Source organism: Phocoena sinus, chromosome 5, assembly GCF_008692025.1.
Source record: "Phocoena sinus isolate mPhoSin1 chromosome 5, mPhoSin1.pri, whole genome shotgun sequence".
NCBI lineage: Eukaryota > Metazoa > Chordata > Mammalia > Artiodactyla > Phocoenidae > Phocoena > Phocoena sinus.
The window spans coordinates 95,498,989-95,526,938 of record NC_045767.1 but is presented as its reverse complement, the minus strand read 5'-3'; the positions used below and the strand labels follow the sequence as shown (position 1 = coordinate 95,526,938).

Genomic DNA, 27,950 nt, shown 5'->3' with positions numbered 1-27,950 from the left:
AAAGAATGTTCAACATCATTAATCATTAGAGAAATGCAAATCAAAACTACAATGAGATATCATCTCACTCCAGTCAGAATGGCCATCATCAATAAATCTAGAAACATTAAATGCTGGAGAGGGTGTGGAGAAAAGGGAACACTCTTGCACTGCTGGTGGGAATGTGAATTGGTACAGCCACTATGGAGAACAGTATGGAGGTTCCTTAAAAATCTACAGATAGAACTACCATATGACCCAGCAACCCCACTACTGGGCATATACCCTGAGAAAACCATAATTCAAAAAGAGTCATGTATCAAAATGTTCATTGCAGCTCTAGTTACAATACCAAGGAGACGGAAACAACCTAAGTGTCCATCATCGGGTGAATGGATAAAGAAGATGTAGCACATATATACAATGGAACATTACTCAGCCATAAAAAGATACGAAATTGAGCTATTTGTAATGAGGTGGATGGACCTAGAGGTTGTCATACAGAGTGAAGTTAAGTCAGAAAGAGAAAGACAAATACCGTATGCTAACACATATATATGGAATTTAAGAAAAAAAAAGTCAAGAAGAACCTAGGGGTGAGACAGGAATAAAGACACAGACCTACTAGAGAATGGACTTGAGGATATGGGGAGGGGTAAGGGTAAGCTGTGACAAAGTGAGAGAGTGGCATGGACATATATACACTACCAAACGTAAAATAGATAGCTAGTGGGAAGCAGCCGCATAGCACAGGGAGATCAGCTCGGTGCTTTGTGATCGCCTAGAGGGGTGGGATAGGAAGGGTGGGAGAGAGGGAGGCGCAAGAGGGAAGAGATATGGGAACATATGTATATGTATAACTGATTCACTTTGTTATAAAGCCAGAAACTAACACACCATTGTAAAGCAATTATACTCCAATAAAGATGTAAAAAAAATAATAATTATTATAGGGACTTCCCTGGCTGTCCAGTGGTTGGGCTTCGCCTTCCAGTGCAGGGGCTGTGGGTTCAATACCTGGCCAGGGAGCTAAGATCCCACATGCCTTGCAGCCAAGAAACCAAAACATAAAGCAGAAACAACATTGTAACAATATCAATAAAGACTTTAAAAATGGTCTGCATCAAAAAAATCTTTAAAAAAATATTATACTCTTTACAACTCAAACCAGCTCTCCCAGGGGCCACTACTTATCCATCAGGGTTAGCAAATGAGTTGTATTTATTTTTCACCTCTTACGTTAGACAACTCCTGAATTTATAGATGGATGGTGGTGTTATCCATAAAAATGGGTGACACAAGAATTGAAGAGAAAAAGTTTGAACTTGCTTCAATATGTTCCTGAGTTTGAAGGTCATGAGAGACATCAAAGTGGAAATACGTAATAAGAAACAATATTACGTATCTTTTTATGGCTGAGTAATGTTCCATTGTATATATGTGCTACATCTTCTTTATCCATTCATCCGATAATGGACACTTAGGTTGTTTCCGTCTCCTTGGTATTGTAACTATGACATATTTAGGTGTACAGCTCAGGATGGAAATTTGGGAACTAGGAGCATATATGTGGAAATTAAACCTTAGGAATCGAGACAGTTACAGTCTAATTACACTATGTAAAGGGACAAGAAGAAAAGATCAAGCACAGAACCCTTTAGAACATGGATATTTATGTGATAGGCAAAAGAAGAAGTGATCACAAAAGAGACTAAGGTAGTATCTTACGAAAAATAAGAAAATCAGGAGAATATGGTTACTGAAACTCAGGAAGGAAAGAAAGAGAAAGTGGTCAGCAATTAAGTGCTGCTGATAAATCAGTAAAATAAGGACTAAAAAGAACTTATTAACAGAGACCCAGGGAAGATGGTGATGGTGGTGACATCACAGATTCTGGACCCAGCCCAATCCAGGCTGATCTCATCTTGAAATCTTAATTGCATCTGCAAAGACCATTTTTCCAAATAAGGTCATATTCACAGGTTTAAGGAGGACGTATCTTTTTTGGGGGAAGAGGGGCACATTCAACCCACTACAGTGTGACAAACATGCAAAATGCATTCACCCCAGGCCAACAACCCCAAAAGTCTCAACCCATTAGAGCATTAACTCTAAAATCTTATCTAAATATAATCAGCTCAAGAGTCTCAAATCTTATCTAAATCGTCTAAATCTGGTATGGGTGAGACTCTGGGTATGATCCATCCTGTGACAAAATTCTCTATCTGTAGAGTCTGTGAAACTAGAAAAAATGCTATCCGCTTCCCAAATACAAGGGTGGGACAGGCACAGGAGAGACATTCCCATTGCAAAAGAGGAATAAAGGGGTCACCATTCGCAACTAAGCTCCAAATCCAGCAGGACAAATTCTTTTAGGTTTCAAGGCCTGAAAATAATCCTGTGGCCTGATGCTCTGTCCTTTGGGCCAATGACGGGACCCTGCCAGTCTCTGTGTCACGGGGGCTCTGCCCTTGACATTCTTCCTTTTTCTTGAAGGGTAACACATGTTTGCAAACAAGTAACTCTATCAGCCAGCTTCCTGCCTGTAGAATCTCAGAAGTCCACAAGCCTTCCTTCATTTGGTCCTCTCTCTGTCCCCTTCAGTTCAAACTGTCAGTGTTCCTGCTAATACAACTTTCTCAAAAACTGTGTGTGCCTCCTCTGTATGACATGGAGATCTACTCCATTAGACAGAAGGGTCCCCACAGATCTTTCCTGGATAGCCCCATATCTATTCCTGGCTTCTGCTGAATGGTTGAGTAAATCCATAAGTTACAAGACAATCTCTTAAGCAAAAGGTTGCCCAGCCACATGCTTTCCAGAGCATGCTTTTCCAACAATGAATTTCCTAATTTTAGCATTCTTTGTGATCTAGACAGTTTGAGAATCTCCCAAATCATCAAATGCTTGTTTCTTTTTGCTTAACAGTTCCTTCCTCCCATTTATCTCTTTCCTTCATGTTTCACGATAAGCAGCAAGGAGAAACCAGGCTGATTTTTTAACACTTTCCTTGGAAATCTCCTCAGCTAAATATCCAAGTTCATCACTTTTAAGTTCTGTTTTCACCCAACAATAGAACTCAATTCAGCCAAGTTTTCTGCCACTTTATAACAAAGATTTCCCTTCCTTCATTTTCTAATGCTATGTTCATTTCCTCCTGAGACCTCCCCAGAAGAACCTTTTAACATTCACATTTCTACCAATATTTTGTTCATGACAATACATGTATGCTCTAAGATGATAGAAGCTTTCTCTACTGCACTCTTCACTTCCTTCTGAGATCTCATCAGCATTTCCTTTAACATCCATGTTTTTACCAACCACCCACCACTTCAACGAAATCTAGGCTTTCTCTATTACACACTTCGAAATTCTTCCAACTTCTATAAACTACCCAATTCCAAAGCCACTTCCACATTTTTAGCTTTTGTTACAGCAACACCCCTCTTTCCAACACCAAAATCTGTATCAGTTGCTTAGGGCTGTCACAAACTTGGTGGCTTAAAACAACAGAAATTTATTCTCTCAGAGTTCTGAGGTCAGAAGTCCTAAGTCTGTAGGGTAGGCCACTCTCATGCTAATGGCTTTGGGAGGGAATCCTTCCTTGTCTCTTCCAGCATATGGTGGCACCATGGGCCATGGGTTCTGTGGCTTGTGGTGGTATAACTCCAATCTCTGCTTCTGTCTTCATGTGGCCTTCTTCTGTGCTTGTGTCTCAAATCTTCCTCTCCTTTCTCTTACAATGACACCAGTCATCAGATTTAGGGGCCACCCTAAATCCAGAATGATCTGGAGATATTAAACTTAATTATATACGCAAAGATCCTATCCAAATAAAAGTCACATCCAAGGTGTCAACTGAAAAAGAAAGCACAGCATGAGAGCTGTGAGTTTCAGCTTTATCTGGCAACTTACTGAGGACTTCAGGCTGGGAGACAGCCAAAGGGAAAGTAAAAACAGACAGGGGAATGTTGGAGATACATCTGAGAGAAAGGTAAGTGACACAGCAAGACCCACGAGGCGACTAAAGGGAACATGATCCGGAAAACAGGTAGCAGATTGACCTGAAGTAGCGGGTTCAAAGGGGTCATTTCTACTGAGACAAAGGAAAGGAAACAAAGGATGGGCTTTAATTTGGGGTGAGCTTAGAGGGGGAGGGTTAGCAGCAGAAAGTTGAGGAAGTTCCCACTCTCTGACCTCTCGTTTCTCTGTGAAAGGGGAAGGGGTTGATCTGCTAACGTTAAGTGGTGGGTGGGGAGTAGAAGGTGTCCAGCAAATGTTAAAATATCCAAAGTGGAGTTGAAAGTTCCACAGAAACTGTAAACTGAATTTGCAGAGATACCAATCCACGCCATTTTTGTCATCTTCTTCAGCGACTTGGGTATGGAATTAAAGAAGATATAGTTAAGTTGATGAACTGTTTGTGGTTTATTGTTTCTTCAGATCAGCCTAATTTGACAGTAGGGTTGAAATCATTGGCAAGGAACTGGTTGTGGTGATGGGGAAGGAAGGAAAAGAAGGTGCTGATAAAATGCAGCCAAGGGAGGAGATAACTCCAAGGCTTAAGAGACTGAGTGAACAGGGAATCAGGGTTAAAAACAGATTCAGGAGGAAAGATAATGAGTTCATTTTCACTATTTCAGGCTTCCATGTCCAGTCCTGTATGTGAATCCAGATGTACAGAAAGGAGATCTGGCCTGAAACTACAGATTTGTGAGACATCAGCTTAAAGATAGTAACTGAACCACGGAAATATATAGAGTAAAAATAGAATACATTTTTTTCAAAAACTGAAGAAAGATTCCTAAAACACACCTTGGTTTAATACTCAGGTAGAGAAACAGCAATTATCAAAGGCCTCTGGAATGGATAGGCCGAAAGGTAAGGAAAAAATCCAGGTGTGAGTTGTCTCAAAAGTCTACAAAAGAGAGTTTCATGGTGGGGGGTGCGGAGGGGAGGCAGTCAAAATGTCAATTTGCTGTGCAGATTGGTAAAGATGACTACCTAAAAGATGTCTTATTCATCTCTGTTTTCTGGGACAAATGTGTGGCACACAATTGGAATTCAATAAATGTAAACTTCCATGGTGCATCCATTCCAATACCTGCAAGTCTCACTCCAATATCATTTTAGAGCTATTAAAAAATGTAAAAAGAATAAACAAGAAGGAAGGAGGAGGGAAGGGAAAAATATCTCAGATGCTCCATGAAGCCCCCATGTCTCTCCATCCCAGATCACTGAAAGACATCCCATAAAACAAGGCACAATCTGAGTGTCCCCAAACCTCAAATCCCTGTAGGACACAGACTGATCACAGCAACAGTAAAAATTTGAAGTTTCCTGGCTCTTGGGCCCATGTGAAGGTGTAGGACTCCCAACTCCTCGAGAATTTCCTACCCCCTACCACAAGTGTATTAAAGGCAAGATGTGTCTCTCCACAGGCGCTTATGATGAGATGCTGCCATTTTCTCAGTAACTCTTACTGGGCAGTTCAGTTCCCCATCCTGTCACTTCAAGCGCACTGAGATTTCTGCTAGATGCAGCTGTTGATCCCCCACCAGGAGGGGGAGCCCCTGGTATTCCTTTACCAGGCATGCTACTGATGTCTTCTGTCAAGCACCATGACTAAACAGCCAGAGCCCTCAAAGTGCAAAATCCCACAGCTATCTGTGGGGAACTGTGCCCTCTCCCCTTTGCGTTACCACTGTTAGAGATGCCCCAAAGCAATGTGGCTCCTGCTTCCATTGCCTTACAGGCCTGAGTGGAAGAGGAAATAGAGCTCTTTCCATTTTTTTACTCATAGACCTCTTTTTCTCTCTAGATTCAGACATGGATTGTTGCTATATCTATGTTTTCATATCTGTCCATTCATTTCATAAGTGCGGGTGGGAGTTAAGTACTTAATGTTAAAGGCTGCTTACTTTTAAAATTAAACCACATGAATGAATTAGAGAGAACTGACATGGGTTATAAATGACTGAAGTCAGTCCAGAAGTCATTTTGCAACAGGTTTCACGACAATAAAAGCAGCTGCCATTCCTAATTCTTCACTCTAGTGTCTCACCATTATCATAATGCCGCCGCCGTTCTCAGGTCTCTGTCTCTGATGATCTCTGGGCATCCTTCTACTTCTGTTTCAAATACCAGGTTACAAGCTCTCTTCCCGCATCTCCAGGCCAAATTCCCAAGAAAGACACTGATCGAAGAAAGCTAATTACCGTTGCTCTTGCATGGACATCTGTGTTAGGACATTTCATGGGCCACTGATCCATCTTTGGGTCAGCGGTGGCCACAAGGTAATCTCCTGTGGCACCAGCGTGAATACATGCTGAAAGAACTTCCCAGAAGACTTCTATGAGCATGGCAGGCATTCTCAGGCATGACCTTCCTCCACTAGGAAATGAGAATTCCTATACACAGTAACCTTAAGCAGAGCTAATGTACTGAACACACAGTAAGCTTTTAAATATTAGTTTTGGCTTCATGGCTTAAAAAAAAGTCTCAGTGTTTCCTTTTACATGACATTTAAGTCCGCTTAGGATTTATCTAAATTTGTCTAGTTTTATCTATTAATATATCTTCCCTTGAAATCTAATAATAGATAACATTTTGGGGGGCTAACAATATGCTCGGCAGTTTTCTCCGAGTGTTACATGGATTCACTGATTTAATCCTTACAACACAAAGTACTGTTATTATCCCCATTTTACTAGTAAGAAAACTGAGACGCAAAGAGGTTAAATACTTGCTAGCTAAGTAAATGGTTGAATTCAAACCCAGGTAGCAAGGCTTCAAAGCCCAGAAGTTAATCAGTAAACCATACTGCCTCTCACACAGCAACTAATATTACTAACACAATAACAAAACATAAATAATAGGCATCATGAATGATTCTCATCATGCATGTAACCAAACAATGGGCTAAAGATTCTACATATATGGATGCAAAACTGATGTTCTGCCCTGTTGCCATTATGAATAAGCATTTGCATCATAATTCGTAGCCGGAGACAAAGCTATAACACTCGTCCCCCAAATTTTGATAATATTTCATGTTTATCATTAAGTTCAGTATACTTTCTCATTTCCATTGTGATTTCTTCATCAACCCATTAAATACTTAGAAGGGTTTTGTTTCAATTCCAATCATTTGGGGCTTTTCGGTTTTCTTGTTCATTCCTAGTTTGTCTATTGTGGTCAGGGAAAATACTCTGAATGCTTTTTGGTGCTTTAAATGTGCTGGGGCTTTCTTTATGACTCAGCGTATGCTCGGTTTTGGTATAGTTCCATGTACATCAGTTTTCCTCTATTTCCAACCACTTGCAAAGACTGACCTTAGCCCAGAAAACCTCGAAGGTCCCCTCTGACCCCAAGTGTGTGAGATTCCAAGATAAAAAGTAACCAGTGAAGAGTCAGCTCTAGTTCCTATTTTTCTTCCAGTTACTCTTTTCCCCTTGATTTTCAAAATGTAACACATATTGCTTCTAATTAAAAACAGAATAAGGAAAAAAACCACTTGAATTCGCTGTACAGTACCGCGCTCTTCTCACGGAACAGGAGAGGCCTGCCGCCGCCCGTACGCGCTCGAGCTGCCCGTGAGCCCCGGGCGAATCCCGCAGGTCCTTGCTTACAGGCGCACACGCGCGGACTGCGGCCCCGCCCCCTTCCCAGCCGCGCCGGCCTCAGCCAGGTCCGAGGGGCGGGGCCCGCCGCGGCGTGCTGACGTCAGGGAGGGCTGCGACGCCGCCGGGTCCGCCGGGGTGCTGACGGCGGTGGCCGCCCTGTGAGCGGAGCCCGGCCTGGGCAAAGGCAGGGCCGTAGGACCTCGCGCCACGTCCGGGCTCCGGGGCGGGGGCTGCGGGGGCAAAGCCCCCTCCCCGGGGAGGCGGGGCCTGGGCAAGCTCCCCGCTTGGGGAGCGGCGGCGGCCAGGAAGGATGCATCAGAAGCTGCTGAAGAGCGCACATTATATCGAGCTGGGCAGCTACCAGTACTGGCCCGTCCTGGTGCCCCGCGGCATCCGCCTCTACACCTACGAGCAGATCCCCGTGTCCCTCAAGGACAACCCGTACATCACCGACGGCTACCGGGCCTACCTGCCCTCCAGGCTGTGTATCAAAAGGTACAGTCTGGCCGCCTCCGCTGGGTGCGCCTGGGGGGCGCGCCGGCGGCCCCTCCTCCTCACCTACAGCCTTTTTGTCTGGTCCGCCTGCTGCTTTCCCCGCGTTTCTCCGTGCCCATCATTTCCTAGCTGTCCCAACCTTTTCATCCCTTTCTGCCACCTCTCCTTTCTCGTTGTCTTTCCTTCTTCCGCCACCGGGCTACTTGATCCATGGACTAATGATAGTAACAATGGTCATAATCACTAACTCCTGTGGGGCTTTGCTCTTTACAAAGGAATTTTTACATCCTTTATTCCATTTGGTGCTTATTGGGCTACATGTTGGAATCGACCCCACTGACAATGACTGAGCCATACTTGCCCCTGTGTATACCAAAGCTTTGTTTATTTTTAAGACAGCCCTATGGAAATTCAGATGTTTGGGGCCAGATAAGTGCCTGTATAATAGGAAACAAGTTCACAATGCCATACATTTAGAAATCCTGGTTTATTCATTCAGCAGATAGTATGGAACCCCTGCTAGGTGCCAGGCACCCTACCAGGTCCTGCAAAGAACAGCAGGTATGGCCCTTGTTCTCATGAAAATAATGAGGTCTAGCCTGGGTGACACACATTAAAGAGCTAGTTATACTATTACATAATAACCATTGTGAAGAAACGCTGTGTGGGAAAAGCACTATAGCAAAGAGAGCCTATAACAGGCACTGCCCTCCACTAGAGCACTATAGAAGTGTCTTCAAAAAAGGAATTCCGTCATCATTTAAACTCTTAAAATTGAGTCCCTTGAAAGCCTGGGTTTAAAAAAACAAAACTGAAAAATTAGTGTTCTAGTTCTTCGACTAGCTTTCTGTTAAAACTCCCTATATGTACTTAATTACAGGACCCCACTTTAAGAGAATTAAGATACCCATGTTGCTTAGCTCCAGGTCACTGTAGTGACCCCACTGCTGGAATGTGAGCCATTGAATTGTTCAAGCAGCAACCACGTGTTTGATTCTTGATCTTGTTTTTGGCGTGGTCTTACCCCAGTTCCTTTGCCCTGCTTGCCTTTAAATTGCCTCTCTGACTCAGGGTCACAAGGTGACATCACTGTCCATCCCTACTTGGCTTCGATGCATGGCCCACAGTACTTCACAATTTGAATCCTGAGTGCCATTTTCCTCCCCATTGACTCCTTTGCATAAGTTATTACACAAGAAATCAGAGCTGGGCCCTGCTGTGGATGTAGAGTTCCATAAGGATAGAGCAGGTAGTCAGTTGCCTTAAATAGTTTTATACCCACCTCTGCATTCTAATATTAGGGTCCAAATTTCATGGATTAAGGAGTGAAATATAGTGCTTTAGATCTTGGGCTGTTGAGTAAAAAAGACTTGGGTGTGCAGATCTGCCACTTAACAGCTGTGGGACCTTGAACAAAAGTTAGCCTCTCCCAGCCTTATTTTCCCCATTTGTAAAAGTGAGGGTAATTACAGTATATGCCTCAGAAAGTAGTAAGGACGAAATGGGATTGTGTATGTAAAATGCTACACAGAGCCTGGTACATAATAAGCACTCAATAAATGGTGACTTGTTATCACCATGGTCATTGAATTTGAAGCCAAATAGATGATGATGATGATGAAGTTGATTGTTGATTTTGAAGCAGAACAGAGTATAGGTCTAACTTCTCATAGAATAAGAGTAGATCCCCTACAGGGGATATTCTGCTAAGTGCTCTTCCCATCAGCTTGGTCTTTTCCAGGTTCAGCTTTTGCCCTTTGTCTAGAGGGACGAGGACACATTTTGGATATAAGGAGAGGTTTTGTACGTCACAACTGTTCTGCCAATACTCTCTTAGTTTGGAAGGAACATGTCAAGATTATGCCTCTCTGCTCAGTTAATCAGGTTATACTGGGTTTCACCAAATGAAAAGTTCTGAGGCAACAGGCAGAATGTGGTATTGGCTGTCAAACAGTCCTGGGGTTAGATGTGTCTCCTCACATCCCTGCATCTCTTCCCCCACTCCCCAGTATAAGTAGTTTTTATACTTGATGCTTATACAGGATAAAGCCTGAAATCCATGATACAGGAGCCACTTTATCCTTGGTGATCATCTGATTGTGTGAGACCCTGCTATGTTTATGACATGGGAAAATATGAACCATGGTGACTGCTGCAAATTCAGTATTAGAGTTATACGTTAGTGCTTACCAATAAGGATTCTGAATCAGCGAAGGTCAAAGACTTTAGTTTAAACAAAAGATTAGATTTTGCAAGAGGATTTTAACCTTTAGTCATGACATCACCTTTCTTTTGATAATCTGATGAGTCTTATCCACAGCTGGAGAAACATTTCACAAAATTAAGGAAGGAGCTGGAAGAGACTTGCAGCAGCATCTAATCCAGCTCCCTTGTTTTAGAGATGGAGAAATTGAAGCCAGAGACGTTAAGTGACTTGCTCATGATCCCAGAGCTAATTTGTTGCCCAGGGTGGGAGTGAAGGGACAGTGAGCCTCCTGACTCCTGGTCGGCCGGGAACACTCTGCACCGGCCTGCACTGCCAGGACTACTTAAACTCAAACCAGTTAGGGCGTATTGAAAGAGGGCAATTAGTACTGATAGTAGAAGTAACCTCCTGTCGTTCCAAAAAAGGAATAAACTCATGCCACCTGGAAACTAGTTTGGTTTCAAAACAACCACAGCAAAGTTGTTGCAGAATGCCTGTCTTAAAGGACATTTCCAGTGGATCCATTTGCATTTATCCTGCTTCTCTCAAGTCCATTTAACTTTGCACTTGCATGTAATGAGTACTAAAAAGGTATTTTAAGTTTGTGCCTAACCTTATACTTAGCGGGTTTTCAGATACCTATTACTGAGTGTCAGAGTATGGCAGCTAGCACCCAGTTTTAATCTGCTCATTCATTTCTGTAGACATTTAGCATCTAATCTGACCAAGACACTGTGCTTGGAACAGTAGTGTCATAAAGATGAATCATGCCAGCCGTCAGGGAGTTGATAAGCTGGAGGATGAGGTGGAATTTATACGTAAGTAACTCTAATTGAGGAAGGAAATGGTAAGTATAATAGAGGTGAGCAAGAAGAAACTGTAAGATCCCAGGATTGATGGAGATGGTATATCAAATTTAGAAAGGTAAAGATGGGGTTAAGGGCTTAAAGTAGCACGTATTAGATAATCCCCAAAATTGTCCATAACCTTTTAAATGCTGACAGTGAGCGAACAGATATGAATCTGAGCTGCACTTTTGGTTTTTTCCAGTTTGTTTATTTTATCTAATGAGACGGTAAACATCTGGAGTCATTTGCTGGGTTTCTTTCTCTTCTTCACACTGGGAATATATGACATGACATCTGTGTTACCTTCAGCAAGTGCATCCAGAGAAGACTTTGTAATTTGTTCTATTTGCCTTTTCTGCTTCCAGGTAAGTCATTTCACAAACACTATTACTGGTAAAGAGAACTTTAGTCAGACAAGCTTGGGCAGGTGACCTTACTTCACACCCACAACTTGCTTTAAAGAGCCCCCAAGTAGCATATAGGTTTTAGCTTATTCACTTTCATAATATAAGCATCCAGAGTATGTTTTTATGAGAGTGTATTTGGATGTTATTAGAGTATATTTGAAATCCAGTAAGTTTTAAAGATTGAGAAAATTTCTTTCTTTTCTCTTCCTTTTTTTAGACCTCTCTGCTTTAAGATTAATACAAAGATAGGAAACTCTGTACTGTGTTTGCCGACTGAAGTAGAACTCTGTTGTCTGCTTAAAACTTGTTTGGGAAGATTTCTCATCTTTTATATGTCTATGCCTTTTGTATTTGTTGTTTCCATACTGTCTTAGTTTTAATGTCTTGTTTTGTTGCTATTAATCTTTTCTCTCACTTTAATGTTAATTTCCTTTGGGCCTTTTGCACGTGCCTGATTTCAGATACTTTCAGTTTCTTCTCCTCTGTAGCCTCTTGTATGTGTTCCTCAGCACTTTAATTTTTCTTCCGGGATCTGTAACAAAGTGCCTTTAAAAGTTATGTTTAATAATTTTTCAAACAGGTAATTCTGAAAAGGAAAACTAACGTGGACCAAAATCCAGTTGATATTTTTTAAATTTAAAAAAAAAAATGAAGAGAGTACAAAAAAAAATCATAAAAATGAAAAGAAAAAGCTGTCATGCCTCTCCCTCCAAACGGAGGCCAGCACTCCCTGCAGTTAACCTGCTGCTACTCTGAGAGGGGAATCGATAAGTAAATGGCACAGGTGTTGCTTTCATTGTGTAATAGTCAGTTTCAGGCCTTCATCATTTGACTCAAAACTTTGGACTTACATGATCAAGAAACACACTGGGAACATCTCTCTCCCCCTTTTCTTCTAATTCTAGCTCCTAGAACCATATTTTAAATTTCTTTGAGGGGAAGAATACTCTGTATTTTTGTGTTCTTATTAGAAAATTATTTTTTCTTTAAGTGTTTTTTAAAGTATACTCTTTCTCAGGTTTAATTTTTGTCCTGACTGGAGCCTAAACAGCTCTTTAAAATCTATCCCAATTTTTAAAATGGAAATGAATCAATTTCTCCATACTTAATTTTTAGATGTATCTTATAGACTAAGATGTGCTTAATATAAGAAAAATTGGTTTATAGTCTACTGTTATACAGATATTATTTCCTTTGAGGATCCCACATGTTTTCCTCTACCCCAGGCCTGCCCTTTATCCACCCAGCCACAGCTGATGTTATTTCAGGGAACACACATTCATTTTCATAATGGTTTAAGAAAGCAGTGCATTGCAAAACTGAGAAGACGAAATAATTAAAACAATTGCCAGTGAAGAAACACCCAAAGTGGTTAGAGTGACTTGGATTGTTCAACAGGGCAGTAGGATCCTCTTCTCCTAACTGCTAGTGCACTGATCTTTCTGTTACACACAGTACAGCTTCTAAAGACAAACGAGCACATTTTTCCTACTTACAGATACCATTTTTATTATGTTTATGAAATTATAACTTGTTCACCCAATTTCCCCAAACTCTTAGAGTTAGCAGGCAGCATGGTAAACCATAAATATATGTATTAATATTGATTTACATTTAATTTTTTAAAGATATAACATTTTTACTTCTACCCTTTTTACATGCTCAGTGCTTGCCTACCAACCAGATTTTTTTAATAGAGTACATTCTGAATAGTAGAATGTAATTTTAGGGGCTTTGAAGTCTTTCTATCTTAGAGAAGAATAGAATCTGAGAACACCTTTCCCTAGATTCAGTTCATTAACATTCAGTTCAAGAAATATCTTTTTAACACCTCTTATCCATATCCAGGCACTAAGCCAGGCATCGGGAATACAGTGCTGAACAAAACCAGCCTGTCATAAAGATCAAGTCACCCAGATAGGTGAGCAGAAGGGAGAGTGAGGCAGGGCGATGAAGCAGAAAAAAGAGTGCCTGAAGGCCCAGAAGCAAGAGACAGCTTAGCACTTTCTGGACCTGTATGTGCTGGTGTTTGTGGTTAAACCCTAGGAAAATGGAGAAAGGTAAGGCTGGAGAGATAGGCAGGAGCCGGATCCCGAGGCATTTGGTTCTCATGGCAAGGAGCTTAGATGTAGGATGTCATACTGTAATTACCTGTCCACCTGGATGGAGTGAGATACTCCACAGAAGGAAACTTTCCAGAAAACGGAGACATACTCAATGCCAGATAATTTTTCAGTCAGTTTTTTAAGCAACTCTAACAACACGTCCCTTTTAAAACAGAACATACTGAGTCTGGGTTAACTTTTCTAAAACTCAGATGTTCTCTATGAATACCATATATTTTACTTTCCTCTTGATACTGTAGTTTTTCTCTTTCCACTTTTATTTACCTTTTCACAATGAAATTAGCTTTATTGTTGTTATTATTACTATAACATAAACTCATGTAGAAATTCAAGCAAACACAAAAGTATTTGGAAGAAAGTAAAAGTCATTTGAAATTCCACTTCCACATTTGACATTTGGGTTCAGCTTCCTCCAGACGTTTGTGTATCACAGCTGCCTCACACCTGCCTGCCTGCCTTTCCTATCTACCTCCTTCTGAGCTGTGGTCATCTCTGTGCTTGCTGTTTTGTGTCACTCAGCATTGTGATAATGAGATCTTTCCCTGTCAGTGAGAATATACACCTTCATGCTCTCTGAATTTACTGTGTTTTATCTCAGGGATAATCAGAGAAAACAAATAACCAGGCTTCTTAGAGTTATGTTTAATTGGGTCAATAAACTCTGACTTGTAATAGCCAAAGCCACAGACTGTTAAGGATTTTAGATAGTGGATGAAGAAATGAGATTGTGGCTAGGAACCTTGTTTCGAATATTGATATTGAGGCTCTGGGGACTTAGGTTTGTTTAATGGTCAGACTGCAGAATAGCGAGATGACCATTTATCTGGCCCATTTTCCCTACCCCCACTGTCCCTGGCTTAGTGTAGGCTCTAGTCATTGCTTCCTAGGGCTATGCCTGTAACCTCTCATCTCAGCCTTTCTGTAAGGGTGCACTTAAAATTTTCAGAAGTATCACACAGCCCATAATACTGAGGTTAAAACTCCTTGATGTATAGGATCTGTCATAATCATATCATGAAGAAGGCCACATAGCATTCCTTAATGATGCTGTGCTTCTCAGTATGCTGCTTTTCCTATGGGCCCTCCAGTAAACCTGTGCACACCTTTATTTATGTCCTTGATGAATGCCAGGTCAACTTAAGGTGCAGCTCAGGTGGCAACCCTCCTATGAAATATGTAGCTCTTTTCTGCCCACCACTCCCACCCACAAGTACACACATGCACCCACAGACCTGGTACTCTCCCTCCTCTATTTTCTAACTGTGCTCTGCACTGACTTTTCCTATAGGACTTCCTATATCACCATTTGTTCACTTGTTTCTGAAAAATCTCTTTGAGAGTAGAGGTTTCATCTTTGTATCCCCACTGTAAACACGCAGTAGGTATTTAATGGCTAGAGGGAGTTCAGCTGTAGAAACCTTATCAATCTTCAGAGTAACTGATAGAATTACATTAGCTTTGCTCTCAATCTGATAACGTATAAAGTCAGCATAAGTCATAATTATTTTTCCTTGAACGCAGCAAAGCTATGTTTAACTTAGAAGTAAACTCTATACAATGAAGTCTCATACAGACATAAAAGGTCTTAAATTAAGTGAAAAAAACAAATAGCAGAACAGACTGTATGATTCCGTTTGATTAAGAAGTATATATGGTGTTCTCGTGTGTGTGGACTTCTATATCATAGGTGTTTGATATGTTTATTGAAAATATCTGGAAGGACACAAAAAAGAAGTTATCAGTGGCTCCCACTGGAGAATAGATTGACTGGGAGGGGTTTATTTTTTTTTACATCATACAATTCCATATTCTTTGGTTTATTTTTCTTTAAGGACATGTATTCTGTAGTAAGTAGTTTTTGAAAGGAAGCTTATTCATAGATCAAAATAAGCTTCAGTAGATTTCCTTCTACTGCACTGTTCATTAAATTTTTTATGTTATAAAGTAGTTATCATTATAGATTTCTTTCTTTATGACTATTGTCCCCATTTTACCCATGAGGAACTGAGGCTTAGGGAAATGACATACAGTCAGGCACAAAGCTAAGGTCCATGTCCAGGTCTCTTTGGCTGAAAAGCCTGGACTTGCTGCTGAACGTCATGCATGAGTTGCTTTTGTGTTTTTGTTTGTTTGTTTCACTTTGCTAAGATTTGTTTTATTTTCCATAGATCTGTATGCTTTGCTCTGTGGGCTATCATCTTTTTTCCTGCCATCGATCAGAAAAAACCTGTCGAAGATGGATGGCATTAGATTATGCAGGAATTTCTATTGGAATACTGGGCTGCTATGTCTCTGGCGTATTTTATGCATTTTATTGTAATAACGTAAGTAACTTAAAACATTTTACATTCTACCTTTCTTATATAGGTCTTGGGTGTTCTTGCCATGGTTCCCTTGAACTTCTGAATAAGCACATAATTAACTAACTTATAGAAGAAACGAAAGTCTGGTGGAGGCATAAACTCCTTTTTCAAAAGGACCCTGTGATTTCTAACAACTATTATCAGTTCCTATTCCCTTCACTAACCTGGAAAGGAATGGAAAATAATATATATATGTTGTTATTTTCTGAAACTTAACGTAAACATTAAATTATTAATGTTTCCCCACTAAACCCATATAGCTACATGGTTCCTCAGATGTTCATTATATGTCTTTTATTTTTGTGTCTATAGAGTTGAAGGTAAAGTTAGCACTTGTTAAAATTATGAAGTTAGCTGCTGCTTTCCATTTTCCCTTCTTAACCTTTACTCCTCTCTCAGTGAGAAAAAAACAAAAGGTATATCTGCGAGTGTGTTGACCCGTATTCTTATATAAGAAATATGTTTTCCTTTCCTTAGTCTTATATTTGGAGGCAGGTCTAGAGACAGACCAGATGGGTTGTGAGTGTCTTTAACAAACATGTGTCTATTGTGAGTTCTAGATCAACTCTTCTTTCTGACCCTAAAGTTACAAAAGTCAGTTTTTGCCTTGTGCAAAGCAGCATTTGAAACACTGTGATCAAATTATACAGCAACTGATCTAAATATGTTGGCCAACCAAACTACCTCCTCTCCTCATGTCCCAGCCAAGAAGGCAAACTGAATCTTCCTGAGGGCTCAGTACATCTCAAGGCCTCCCATTCAGAAAGTCCCCATTGACCCTACTCTCTTTTCCTCCTGCTCTCCTACCATACGTTTGTTTTTGTTTTCTGTTTATCCTTTTAGTTCCTTCCCTTTCAGAGCCAAGACTGAGCCGCTCTCCCAGGTGCAGTGTGCCTACTAGTCACAGGAGTAGAGCCTGTCGTGCCCGAGCCCTCCCCGTGGAGCAGGTGGTCCAAGCCATATCCCCAGCCTTCACTTTCTAGGAGGATTGGCTGCAGTGCAGGGGTCCTCTGACTGTTGGGAATTCTTAAGTAGGACCTTTGTTGCTACGCAATAATAGAAAACTGTCAACACTGCTGGAGTGTAAAACTAGCAAAGCGAAAAATCATAATTTGGTTTGAATGTAAGAACATTATTAATTGTAGCCACTTATACGTGAGCCATTTGCTTTTTAGGCCTGATTACGTTGGAACATAAGCTTAAAATTAAATGTACATGCCATTTACCTTGTAAATTGATTTGGTTTTAATAGTAAACTATTCATATCTACTCACCTTTCACAACTTATTCATTTTGCATGAAACTGTATCTTTAAAAATAAAAGGCTTGTGAGTACAGTCATGTAATATTAGAATTGTTTTGCTTATTATGTATTTCTCTGAAACCTGTTTTTTGTTTACCTCTTCCCAAATATATCTGATCATCAAAGAGACTAGTGGGACACTTTTTGTAAATCTCTTTTCAGAAAAACTAGAAGTCCAAGGTAGATTAAAGAGAAAAAAAAAAAGGACTGTTAGAGCTAATACAGTCCATGATCATTTAAAAGGAAAAGTTTTCTTCCCTCTGGTATCTTATCATTTCCAAATATTCAGTTGCTATAGTGGCTCTTTACCTTTTAAGGAACACAGACTGCTTTGAGAATGAGATTGAAAACTATGGACCCTCCATCCCGGATAATGTGCGTTTGGGCACAGACTGACCTGTCATTTTGACGTGTGAATTTCAAGAAGTGTAATGGTCCCAGAGAAGTCCTTGGAGCCCGGGTTAAGAACTCTGTCCTAGGTGATGCTAACTTTTGAGCGTCAAGACCAGCTTTTCAACTGCTCGTTTAGATACCTAAATATTCTATAAGTCCTTCAAACTTGATATATTTTTAAATGAACATTCTTTCATGCTTCCCCATTTTCTCCCCCCCAACACACACACACACACACACACTCACTCTGGATCGTCTTTGTTCATTTGCTTATTAGTACAAGCCATTTGCATGGCCTTTCATACTAGAAACAGTTGAGCCATCCTCTACTGCCCTCTCAGACATCTACCTTGCTCAACAAAAGTCCATGCTCCTATTTTCTCCTTGAATCAATTATTCTATAATAATATCGGCTAGCTGGCTTCCTGTCATCTCTATTTTTCACTGATGTCAGAGTTATTCTAATAAGTCAGTTGGAAAAACAACCATGTCATCTCATTCTTCAAGGACTCTGCTATTCCCTCAGTGCCAGCATGATAAAGTACAAATACTTAGCCTGACAGTACATCTGCCTTTCAGCCTCCCTTTGTAAAACTTCCTTGCTCTGTGTGCTGTTCCTTTTCCTTGAGAGCTCCCTCTTCTCGTGAAAATCTTATGTATTCCTCAAGCCCCAGCTGAGATGTCATTTCCTCTGTGAAGCATTTTTTAGCTAATCCAGGTATCAATTGCTCCCTCTTCTGTAGTTCTACAACATTCTCTTCACAGCCCAGTTACAGTACTTATCATTAGATTATAATCATTGGTTTATATGTCTGCCCCTCTCATAGCCTATGAGCTCACCCACTGAGAGAGCCCCTGTCATAGTCGTCTTTGTTTCCACAAGACTTATATTGCCTCGGCCTATAATAGGTACTCAGGAGATGCTTTTGTGTGAATAAATATGTTCTTCACCAGCTCACTTTGGGATCTGGTTTATCATCCTAAGAAACCTAGCAGTCGTACGCAACATGCGTTGTTTTAAGGAAGGAAGGCAATCATGTTTGGAAATGAAAATACCAAATGAATAGAATTTAGAATGTATAATGTAGAAGCCAAAACTGAAAATTACTCTTTTCCTTCCCTTATTGTTAATAACAATTAAAATGTGATTTCCTTTCATTCTAGTACTGGCGTCAAGTGTACTTGATCACAGTGCTTGCTATGATCCTGGCGGTGTTCTTTGCTCAGATTCATCCCAATTACCTCACACAGCAGTGGCAGAGGCTCCGTTCTATCATCTTTTGTTCTGTTTCGGGATACGGAGTGATCCCTACTCTTCACTGGGTTTGGCTCAATGGAGGAATCGGTGCTCCTATTGTACAGGTAGGTTGGGTGTGGTCAGTATTTTTCCCATTTTTTTTTTTTTGTCCTTTCAATTTTATTCCTTTCAGTAAAGTAATGTAATCAGGCCAAGAAGGTGGATCTTTGTCATTTGAGGGCACATTTCTAATTGCATAATGATGCAATAATTTTTCACATCTATATAAATAAATAAACATACCTTGTAGTGATAGAAGTCTAACTGTTTTCTTCTGAGATGTATTTCTATGAGATGATGCATTCTTAATTGTCTTTCTGTTACCCATAGGTTGTAAATACCCAAGTCCTTACTGTAGAGGAGGACTCCCAGGTTTCCAGCTTTGTCATCTGAGGCAGGGATAATGCCAGTAGGAGCAGTTGATTTGTTTGTTTGTTTGTGGAGGAAAAGGAGTTGGGAAGGATTTCTTCTTGGACCTGAGTTTGAGCTTCCCGTGGGATGTAGAGGTGGAGATAGGGTCAGGATTTAGCTTGGAGTTTGAGACTGGTGATGGAGATTTGACAGTCATTACTGTCTTGGTAGCTAGAGCCATGGGAGCATATTCCACCCAGCAAGGAAAATATATTGAAAAATAAAAGACAGTTAGTTATTATGGGGGGAACAGTTGGAGTACATTAGGAAGAACCTCAGTGAGAATTCCTCAGCATGCTTGAGAAGGGAATTAGAAGTAAGACTTAAGTTCTTAGAGATTTATATAAAAATACCTTAAGTGTGTGCTAGAGAGTAAACTTGAGAATTTTTAACATAACTAATTATGCCAAGAAATCTAGAAGAAATCGCATACACTTGTTGCAATGGGACCTTTGGAATATAGGGATTTAAATGCAGGTTTTATTCAAAGGAATTATATATATTTTTTTTTTACAAGAGAGGGACTAAAAGTAGGCGTACGTACTGTTGGCAACAGCATGGTGGAAAGCATCTGCATATAAAACTAAAAAGAAAGGAAGTCTGTGGTGTAGTGAATTGAGTGATATGATCTGGCTATCTTGCCAACTTGAGGATGACGGTGATGCTTTCTTTATAAGATTAGGAAATTAGGAGAAAGGTGAGATAGTAGTGAGGACTAACTTCAGTGATTCCGATATCTGTGAAAACATTATTTTTCTGACAGTTTCAATGCCCAGAAAATAGAATGGGGAAGTGCCACTCTAGATTTAATCCTAACCACAAATGAATAACTAAGTACTGACATAGAAGTGAGTGAAATTTTGGGATGAGGGAAACACATCCTTTTATGCTTATCGTGACAAAGAAAGAGAACCAGACCCATTAAGCCAGTAGATTTTGAAGAAATTCAGAAAAGGGGAAAAAAAAAAAAAAGGGAACAATCCTGTGTTCAGCAAAAAAAGATGGAAAGAGAGGCACATAACCAAAGATGAAAAGTTCCAAAGAGCTAATTGTGGGAGGCAGGGTGAAGCTGTGTTCTAGAATGTTTGCAGAATCTGAGGTTGATTAGTCTGAGGGTATAGGATTTAGGGGAGGGGGCCCATGATGATTCTCAAATATCTGTTAGAGGGAAGAGAAATAATCTGTCTTTCTTTCTTAAATGGCTTCTTGGTAAATTAGGTTTATAACCAGAAGTAGGAACAGCATGTATAAATTAGAGCTGGCTGATTTTCTTAGAGCAAGGAAACGCTTTCCAAGAGAGCTGTGAGATGGACAGCTTTGTAGAGTAGTATTCAAGAGAGCCATTTATCTGGGGTGTGGAACAGATTTCATTGTTGGGCCAAGCCTCTTGGCTCCTTTCCAGCCACAAATCACTGTTTAGTCTCTCCGTATTCAGCTGGCAACTCCATTCCCATACGTATTCCACCCTATGTTATAGATGGAGTTGGACGCCCTTAGGACCTAAACTATGTTGAAGCTTTAGCTGCCCTGGTGCCCTGACCTTTAGGGTTGTCTCTGTGTTCCAGTCCTCTGGACTGCTTCCTGAAGTATTGAGAGCAAGCTTTCTCTCGTTGGAGACTGTCTGCAAAAGCAATTCAGATTTAACACACTTAAATCCCACCTATGAATTCTGCTCCTGTGTGTTGTCTAATTCTGTGAATTAGATTTATAAGAAATGGAGAATTCAATCACAGTAGGCAAGATCTGTGGAAAAATATGTTTTGCTTTTCAGGACTTTGCACCCCGTGTAATTGTGATGTATGTGATTGCTCTTCTCGCTTTCCTATTCTACATTTCCAAAGTTCCAGAAAGGTATTTTCCAGGTACGTATCACTTGTATAATGGTTTTCTAACTTTACTCTAAATATATAGTTAGAGGTATATGTTTCAGAGCATCAAAACTTAGATTTTTTTTTCCCAATATTATTGATTATAGAATGGCTCTTCTCTTCTCAAATGTTATCTAAGGTATTTTCCAGGTACGTATCACTTGTATAATGGTTTTCTAACTTTATTCTAAATATATAGTGGAGGTATATGTTTCAGAGCATCAAAACTTAGATTTTTTCCCCAATATTATTGATTACAGAATGGCTCTTCTCTTCTCAAATGTTATCTAAAACTTGAACTTTCTAATGGCTTTCACAGACTTTGTCTTTCACTGTCACAATATGAGTTGATTCCAGTAGATAGGGTCACCACCATTTCACAATTATGAACTCCCAGCCACTGCTTTTTGTGGAGCACTAGTTAGCAGTTACCATTTACTTCTTTGTGTACCAGCTTATGCTTAAAAATTAATTTATCAATATATGTGCGAGATCCATAAAACAAACAAGAGGCAAAGGAAAATAACAGGATAATGAAAAGAAGCCAGGTTTAGGATTACTTCATAATGTATCTATCGTAAGTTTCTATAAAAGAAAGCCCATCAGTCTGGCTTTCAGCTTCCTGGCACCCAGTGGTAAGAGGAAATTAATCTAAGTTAAGGGTCTTCATGTCCCCAAGATACACACAATCCAGGAACTTAAGAGAAGGACAGATTTCCCTGCTTCTTCAGTCCAGAGGAAAACGTCTTCTGATAGAAAATAACTAACAGGACACTGGGTAGAGTGAATAATGTTCTCCACAACATGTATTTGCTTGTTTAGGAGCTTCAGCTCTGGAGTCAGACTGCTTGGGTTCAAATCCCCCGTCAGCCACTTTCTAGCTGCATGAGCTAAATAAGTCACATAAGCTTTCTCAGCCCAGTTTTCTCTTCTGAAACATGAAGATAGTACATTTCTCTCTTGGGGTCATTGTGTGGATTAGATGAGAAAGTGCACATGAAACATTTAGCACAGTTCCTCGAGAGTAGTGAGCACTCAGTAAATCTTAGCAATTGTTATTATGATGCCCCTCAACCCCAGTTTCATAAATGAAATATGTGACTTAGGAAGGGACAGAATGATGCAAGTCCAGGTGACCTTTGGCTCAAGTCAAGAATAACAAGAGACATAAGGCAGTGGTCTTTCGGTTTGGGGGCTAGAAGTAGGGGAGCAGTGTAAATTCAAATTGCAAATTGTCTTCCCTTCTCCTGGGTTAAGAACCTCTTCCACAGTGAATCAAAGATAGGACTGTGCCGCTCGTCATGTGTGTTGGGGAAGAAGAAAGGATGAGAAACCCCGAACTAGAGCACGAATAGACTGCAGAACCTCAGGCATTCCTCTCTGCACTTGACTTTTCTCCACTGAGTTTTAAATAAGGACGGACTACAACGAAGAACCTGAATATAAACATTAGGATTTGGGAACATAACTAGGACATGTCCCTGAATTGAAGACCACCCATCTGCCAGGCAGGGTCAGAATTCTCCTCAGAAAAAACAGTTTTGGTAAAATACATTTTTGTATCACTTTATTAATAATTATTTTATTATTAATTTCTTCATCATAGATGTAGAAAATTAACCAATGCAAGTTGTCTGCACTCTGATTATGGACATAGTGTTTTTAGGCCTTAAAATATTCAGATCAAAAGTTCCTACTTGGGGACTTCCCTGGTGGCGCGGTGGTTGAGAATCCGCCTGCCAGTGCAGGGGACACAGGTTCGAGCCCTGGTTCAGGAAGATCCCACATGCCGCGGAGCAACTAAGCCCGTGCGCCACAACTACAGCTACTGAAGCCTGTGCGCCTAGAGCCTGTGCTCTGCAACAAGAGAAGCCACCGCAATGAGAAGCTGGCGCACCACAGCGAAGAGTAACCCCCGCTCGCCGCAACTAGAGAAAGCCCGCGTGCAGCAACGAAGACCCAATGCAGCCAAAAATAAATTTAAAAATTTACAAAAAAATTTTTTTTAAGTTCCCAGTTGTCTGATATAGGGCACCTATAAAAGGTCAAACGTTATGTAACTTAACTTTTCTCAAGATGAGCTTGACATAAAACATGCCCCATGTAGCTGAATGTGTGCAAGTACAGGTACATTTGAGCAGAGATACAGAGATCATAAAAAATGAAACATTCCTTGTCTGGCCAGTCCTCATTTATTACCTGGCTCTAAAGAGAAACATGTTGTAGTGGTGGTGAGATGGTGGGCAAATACTGTGAAATCAAAAAATTTAAACCTAAGAACTTACTTTCAGCTCAGGTTAATTTTTTTTTTTAGTATATAAACATCACAATGGTATTTAAGGGGTCAGGGATCCCCAAGATGTCCATGGACAGAATTCAGTGAATCTGTAATACTTGTATTACAAACTAATCAGTTTTATTTATAATCCTCAGTGTTTTATGCTTTGAAAAATGAGTCTATTGGGGCTTTCCTGGTGGCGCAGTGGTTGAGAGTCCACCTGCCGATGCAGGGGACGCGGGTTCGTGCCCCGGTCCGGGAAGATCCCACATGCCACGGAGCGGCTAGGCCCGTGAGCCATGGTCGCTGGGCCTGCGCGTCTGGAGCCTGTGCTCCACAGTGGGAGAGGCCACAGCAGTGAGAGGCCCGCGTAGTGAAAAAAAAAAAAAAAATGAGTCTATGAGCTTCACTAGGCTGTCAAAGTGTTCCATGGCACCAAAAAGTGGCTAAGAACCTCCACAGAAAAGATCCTGTTGACTTATACTTTAAAATCTACTTGCTATACTGATTATTATTCTTGGTAAGAGAAGACAGAGAAGGTTAGAGAATATTTACAGGGTTGGCCAAAAAGTTCGTTCGAGTTTTCCCATAAAATAGTACGAAAAACCCGAACGAACATTTTGGCCAACCCAGTACATTACATGACCATAGAAGCACCATGAGTAAGAAAAAATTATTTACATTTAAATGTCTATGGCTCTGTATTTTGTTATTTATTTTGTTGTTTTCCAAGATGCTTCCCACATGTTAGTTATTTAATCTCCTTGGAATTTAAACTTGTTTAACCACAAAGAGAAATGGAGTAATTTTCCTAAGTTGTATATGAACTAATCAGCCTTAGTTAATTAACTCATTACTAATTACATTTTGCAAATTGTTCCATTAGTCTGATAGCACAAGATTCAGGTCTGAGCTTTCTCCCTACACACCTGCTTAAAATAAAAAGTGCTTCAAGTAGACTTATACCCAAACACAACCGTGTATCTGCTTCATACCTAATAAACTCCATGATTTGTAGCACTAATATCCTCTGCTTCTCTCATGTAATGTCTTTTCTTCACCAGGTATGTGAGTTGAGACATGGGAGACAAAAGGTCAAATTCCTAAAATTAACCACATCTTGATTTTGAAAAGACATTTGGAATAGTATTTCTAAAATTCACCAGTATACTTAATGAATTTAAAACCTTACAGTCAGACTCAAATATGAATTAACATTTTTTTAGAAAACATTTCAGTCTGAATTAATCTCCAGTCGGTCTCCAGATACTCTGAGACTGCCAAAATCTTGTTGCTGCTCAGTCATATTTCCAGGGCCAGAGATGGAAATATATTTTTATTTTAATATCAAAATAATTACAGTCAATATTCTTTTCTCTCTACCTTCCCTTCCAGGACAACTAAACTACCTCGGATCAAGCCACCAAATATGGCATGTCCTTGCAGTAGTGATGTTATATTGGTGGCATCAGTCAACAGTATATGTCATGCAGTACAGACATAGCAAGCCTTGTCCTGACTATGTTTCACATTTGTGAATTCAGGTATGGCCACCTGGTGTGTTCAGTTATTAAGCAATATATAACGGGGAGTTGTATACCCCACTATTTCTAAGATTCCCATTCGTTTTTCCTTTTCCCTCTGGTTTGATATATCATGAGTAATACTTTAGAAAAATGGAAAAATATACTTGGGGATCTGTAAGAGTAACTGTTTTATGGGCCCTTAAGACTGCTAATTTGCTGCTTGTACAGAAAGTGAAAATTAGTTGGCATTCATAACAAACATCTGAATGACAATGAATGTGAAGCCAGTGTAGAAATAGTACTCCTTTTACTGAACACCAGCTTAACTTCCTTAGGAAGGGCTCACCTCCGTTATAAAATGGAGTCCTCTTGTGTGATTCCTTTAATAGGAGATACGTAGACTAGATGATCAAGTTTAAGTGCCTAATCAAGGCAAGGTTTGCGATAGCCTGTCACAAGCTGATATTGACTTTGAGTCATCGCTAGCCTGTCAATGGATGGTTTGTGAGAAACCGGCACTTAAGATAGTGTTTCCTTCAGCTGTAGGTTCTCTTCTCCCTAGGAACATTGGATTTTTTAGTTTGCTAGAAGAAAAACTTTAAACACCTTCTCCTTTAAGTTGAGAGAGGCATTGAGAAAGGGAAAAGAACGTGCATCGTCATTTCCCATCAGGTAAAAGTCATGTTAAGAACCGATTACATGACCAGGCAACAAATTCTGTGGTCTAATAACCAAGTTATTAGCCATTTAAGCTTTTCCATTTCAAATATTATTTAATTCCATATAATAATTGAGCTCTTGGCAGTAGACGGTAGATTTGGGGTTCCAAAATTCCTATAACAGAAGACTTTTCACTTCCCTTGAGTTTGCAGTCTTAAAGTTCCTGGTGATAGGGGTTCCCAGGTACATGGGTGCTACTTTCAAGGGCATAGAATCCAGATGGCCCAGTTCTTGACCCTGAAATGAACCTTAAGCCTTAGAACAAAGTCATGCAGATGCCCCAGTTGATGAGATGATTATTCACCCGTGCTCTGGTCTTTCTCTGTTTATGCATGTGTTAGTATTGCACTGATAACTCACAGTATTGATATACACTATCTAATATTTGGGCCTGAAACTGCATTGTATATACTTAAAAAATAGATCTCGCTGCCCCATCATACAACATAGCACTCTTGTTCTCTGGTCTTTTCATATGCATAAGTTAAATCCCATAAAGCAGTCATTCATAAAAACATGTTGTTTATTGGAATATAAAATATTACCCAAGTTTCTTAATGGGTTGACATGAACTGCTTTAAATACTGGTGTATCTTCAGAACATCGGAATTTCTAAGTATCAGGAGGTGTTGACTGATGGTGAAGCTTATTCCCAAAATGTCATTTATACATCTGATATTTGGAATGTGAAGTTAATGTGCCTCGGTTTATGCATCTGTGAAATTTTGTATTTCTTTTCAGTGTAGTGTTTTTGGAATATGAATTCCCCATTCTAGTATCTCAGCAAGGAGAATTCTCCCCCAGGAGGCTAAGGGCACGCCACATTATACCCCTTATTATGATGGAACGCCACTTTGAAAATGGCCACTTTACCTCATAGGGCCAGAAATCTGATTCATATGTTAAGTGAAAGAAGATTTTGGTGAAATGATAATAGGATATATTTTCCCTAAAGCATCCCTTATTGGCTTACATGGTATTATTGCTTTTAAACAGATATTTTGTCATTTTGGTCAAACAGGATATACTGCGTAGTTATAATTAATATAAAAAAGGAGGAGAAGTCTAGTTATTTTAGGTCTGGTGCCATTTTTTTTATTATAAAATCTTCTCAAAATAAAAACATATTGAACTTTAAATTTCATTTTCTTTTCATTTTTAGAAATAGTCTTATTTTTTGTTGTAGTGTATGAATTATTTAATACTTGCCATCTGAATTAATCGATAAAAAGACCATACTTTAAGACTGTTCTTGAATTTGAAAAGCATACAGGTCTGACTGTAAAGGAGAACTAAATTATACCATGTAAACATTTCATCTTTTTATGAAAATATTAAATATTGTAAGAAAGTTCTTTTTATCTTTACTATAATGTACTTATTAGGGAATGAATGAATGAAGGTGGATTGCTGTCAACTATAAACACTTCTGTATATCAGCATTTATTGACCACCTACTGTGTGCACATCACTACTGGCAAAATTTTTAAGACGTTGTTAACATTAAAGAATATTTAAAAATTGCCTATGAATCTGAGCCTTGTAATAATGTATATTTATTTTTGTTTTGTAGATTTATTAAAATAAGATTAGAAGTACACTATTCAGCTACAGTACTAAAAAAGACTGGTTTTAATTTTACCAGTGTGTAAACTATAAAAGCTCTTTACCTACAGATTTACATTTTAAAATTATTCATGGCTGTTTTAAATTGTCTATAGTGATTTGTAAGGTTGTAGTTAATTCATCTAAGAGAATTATCTTTCTATATAAAACCACTTTCAAATAGCAAGATAGTGCTTGTCTTTCTTGTTACACTGAGTGCGGTTCACGAGCTGCATGGCAAAATATGTATTTATTATGTAAATAAACTGCGTTTACTAAATATGTTAAGTGCTGCTTGTCATTCTTTATAATACGTAACAGCTTCACAATCATATTTTAGAATCAGGAATGAAGCTTCAGGGAATGTGTGTCACATCTTAAAGGCATCCCGCCTGGACAGAGTAACCGATTTGAAGATTGTGATTGACTGGCATAAAGCTGTACAGCTCTCCATTTGGCAGGTACCTACCTAGAGATATCCTTTGCCCTGCATTAAATAT

The 27,950-nt window shown here is 39.8% G+C and overlaps 1 protein-coding gene across 2 annotated transcripts; it reads left to right on the top strand.

Annotated features, from left to right (window-relative positions):
• Window positions 1-7,723: 7,723 nt before the first annotated feature.
• PAQR3 (progestin and adipoQ receptor family member 3) lies at window positions 7,724-27,911 on the top strand. Of its 2 annotated transcripts, XM_032632273.1 has the most exons (7): window positions 7,724-8,099; window positions 11,356-11,518; window positions 15,855-16,010; window positions 18,910-19,107; window positions 21,225-21,315; window positions 24,995-25,143; window positions 27,791-27,911. In XM_032632273.1, exons 1-6 carry the CDS (start codon window positions 7,915-7,917, stop codon window positions 25,135-25,137), a joined length of 936 nt encoding a protein of 311 aa, XP_032488164.1. In that variant the 5' UTR covers window positions 7,724-7,914; the 3' UTR covers window positions 25,138-25,143; window positions 27,791-27,911. The 2 variants fall into 2 exon arrangements, with proteins under 2 accessions (XP_032488164.1, XP_032488163.1); XM_032632272.1 differs by lacking the exon at window positions 27,791-27,911 and having other exon boundaries at window positions 7,732-8,099; window positions 24,995-27,725.
• The last annotated feature ends 39 nt before the right edge of the window (window positions 27,912-27,950 follow it).

Excerpts from the sequence above, each read along its gene's own strand:
- PAQR3 (XM_032632273.1), top strand. The coding sequence starts at position 7,915 with ATGCATCAGAAGCTGCTGAAGAGCGCACATTATATCGAGCTGGGCAGC. Across the intron at positions 19,108-21,224 it reads TCGGTGCTCCTATTGTACAG|GACTTTGCACCCCGTGTAAT; the intron begins GTAGGTTGGGTG and ends TTTGCTTTTCAG. Across the intron at positions 21,316-24,994 it reads TCCAGAAAGGTATTTTCCAG|GACAACTAAACTACCTCGGA; the intron begins GTACGTATCACT and ends CTTCCCTTCCAG.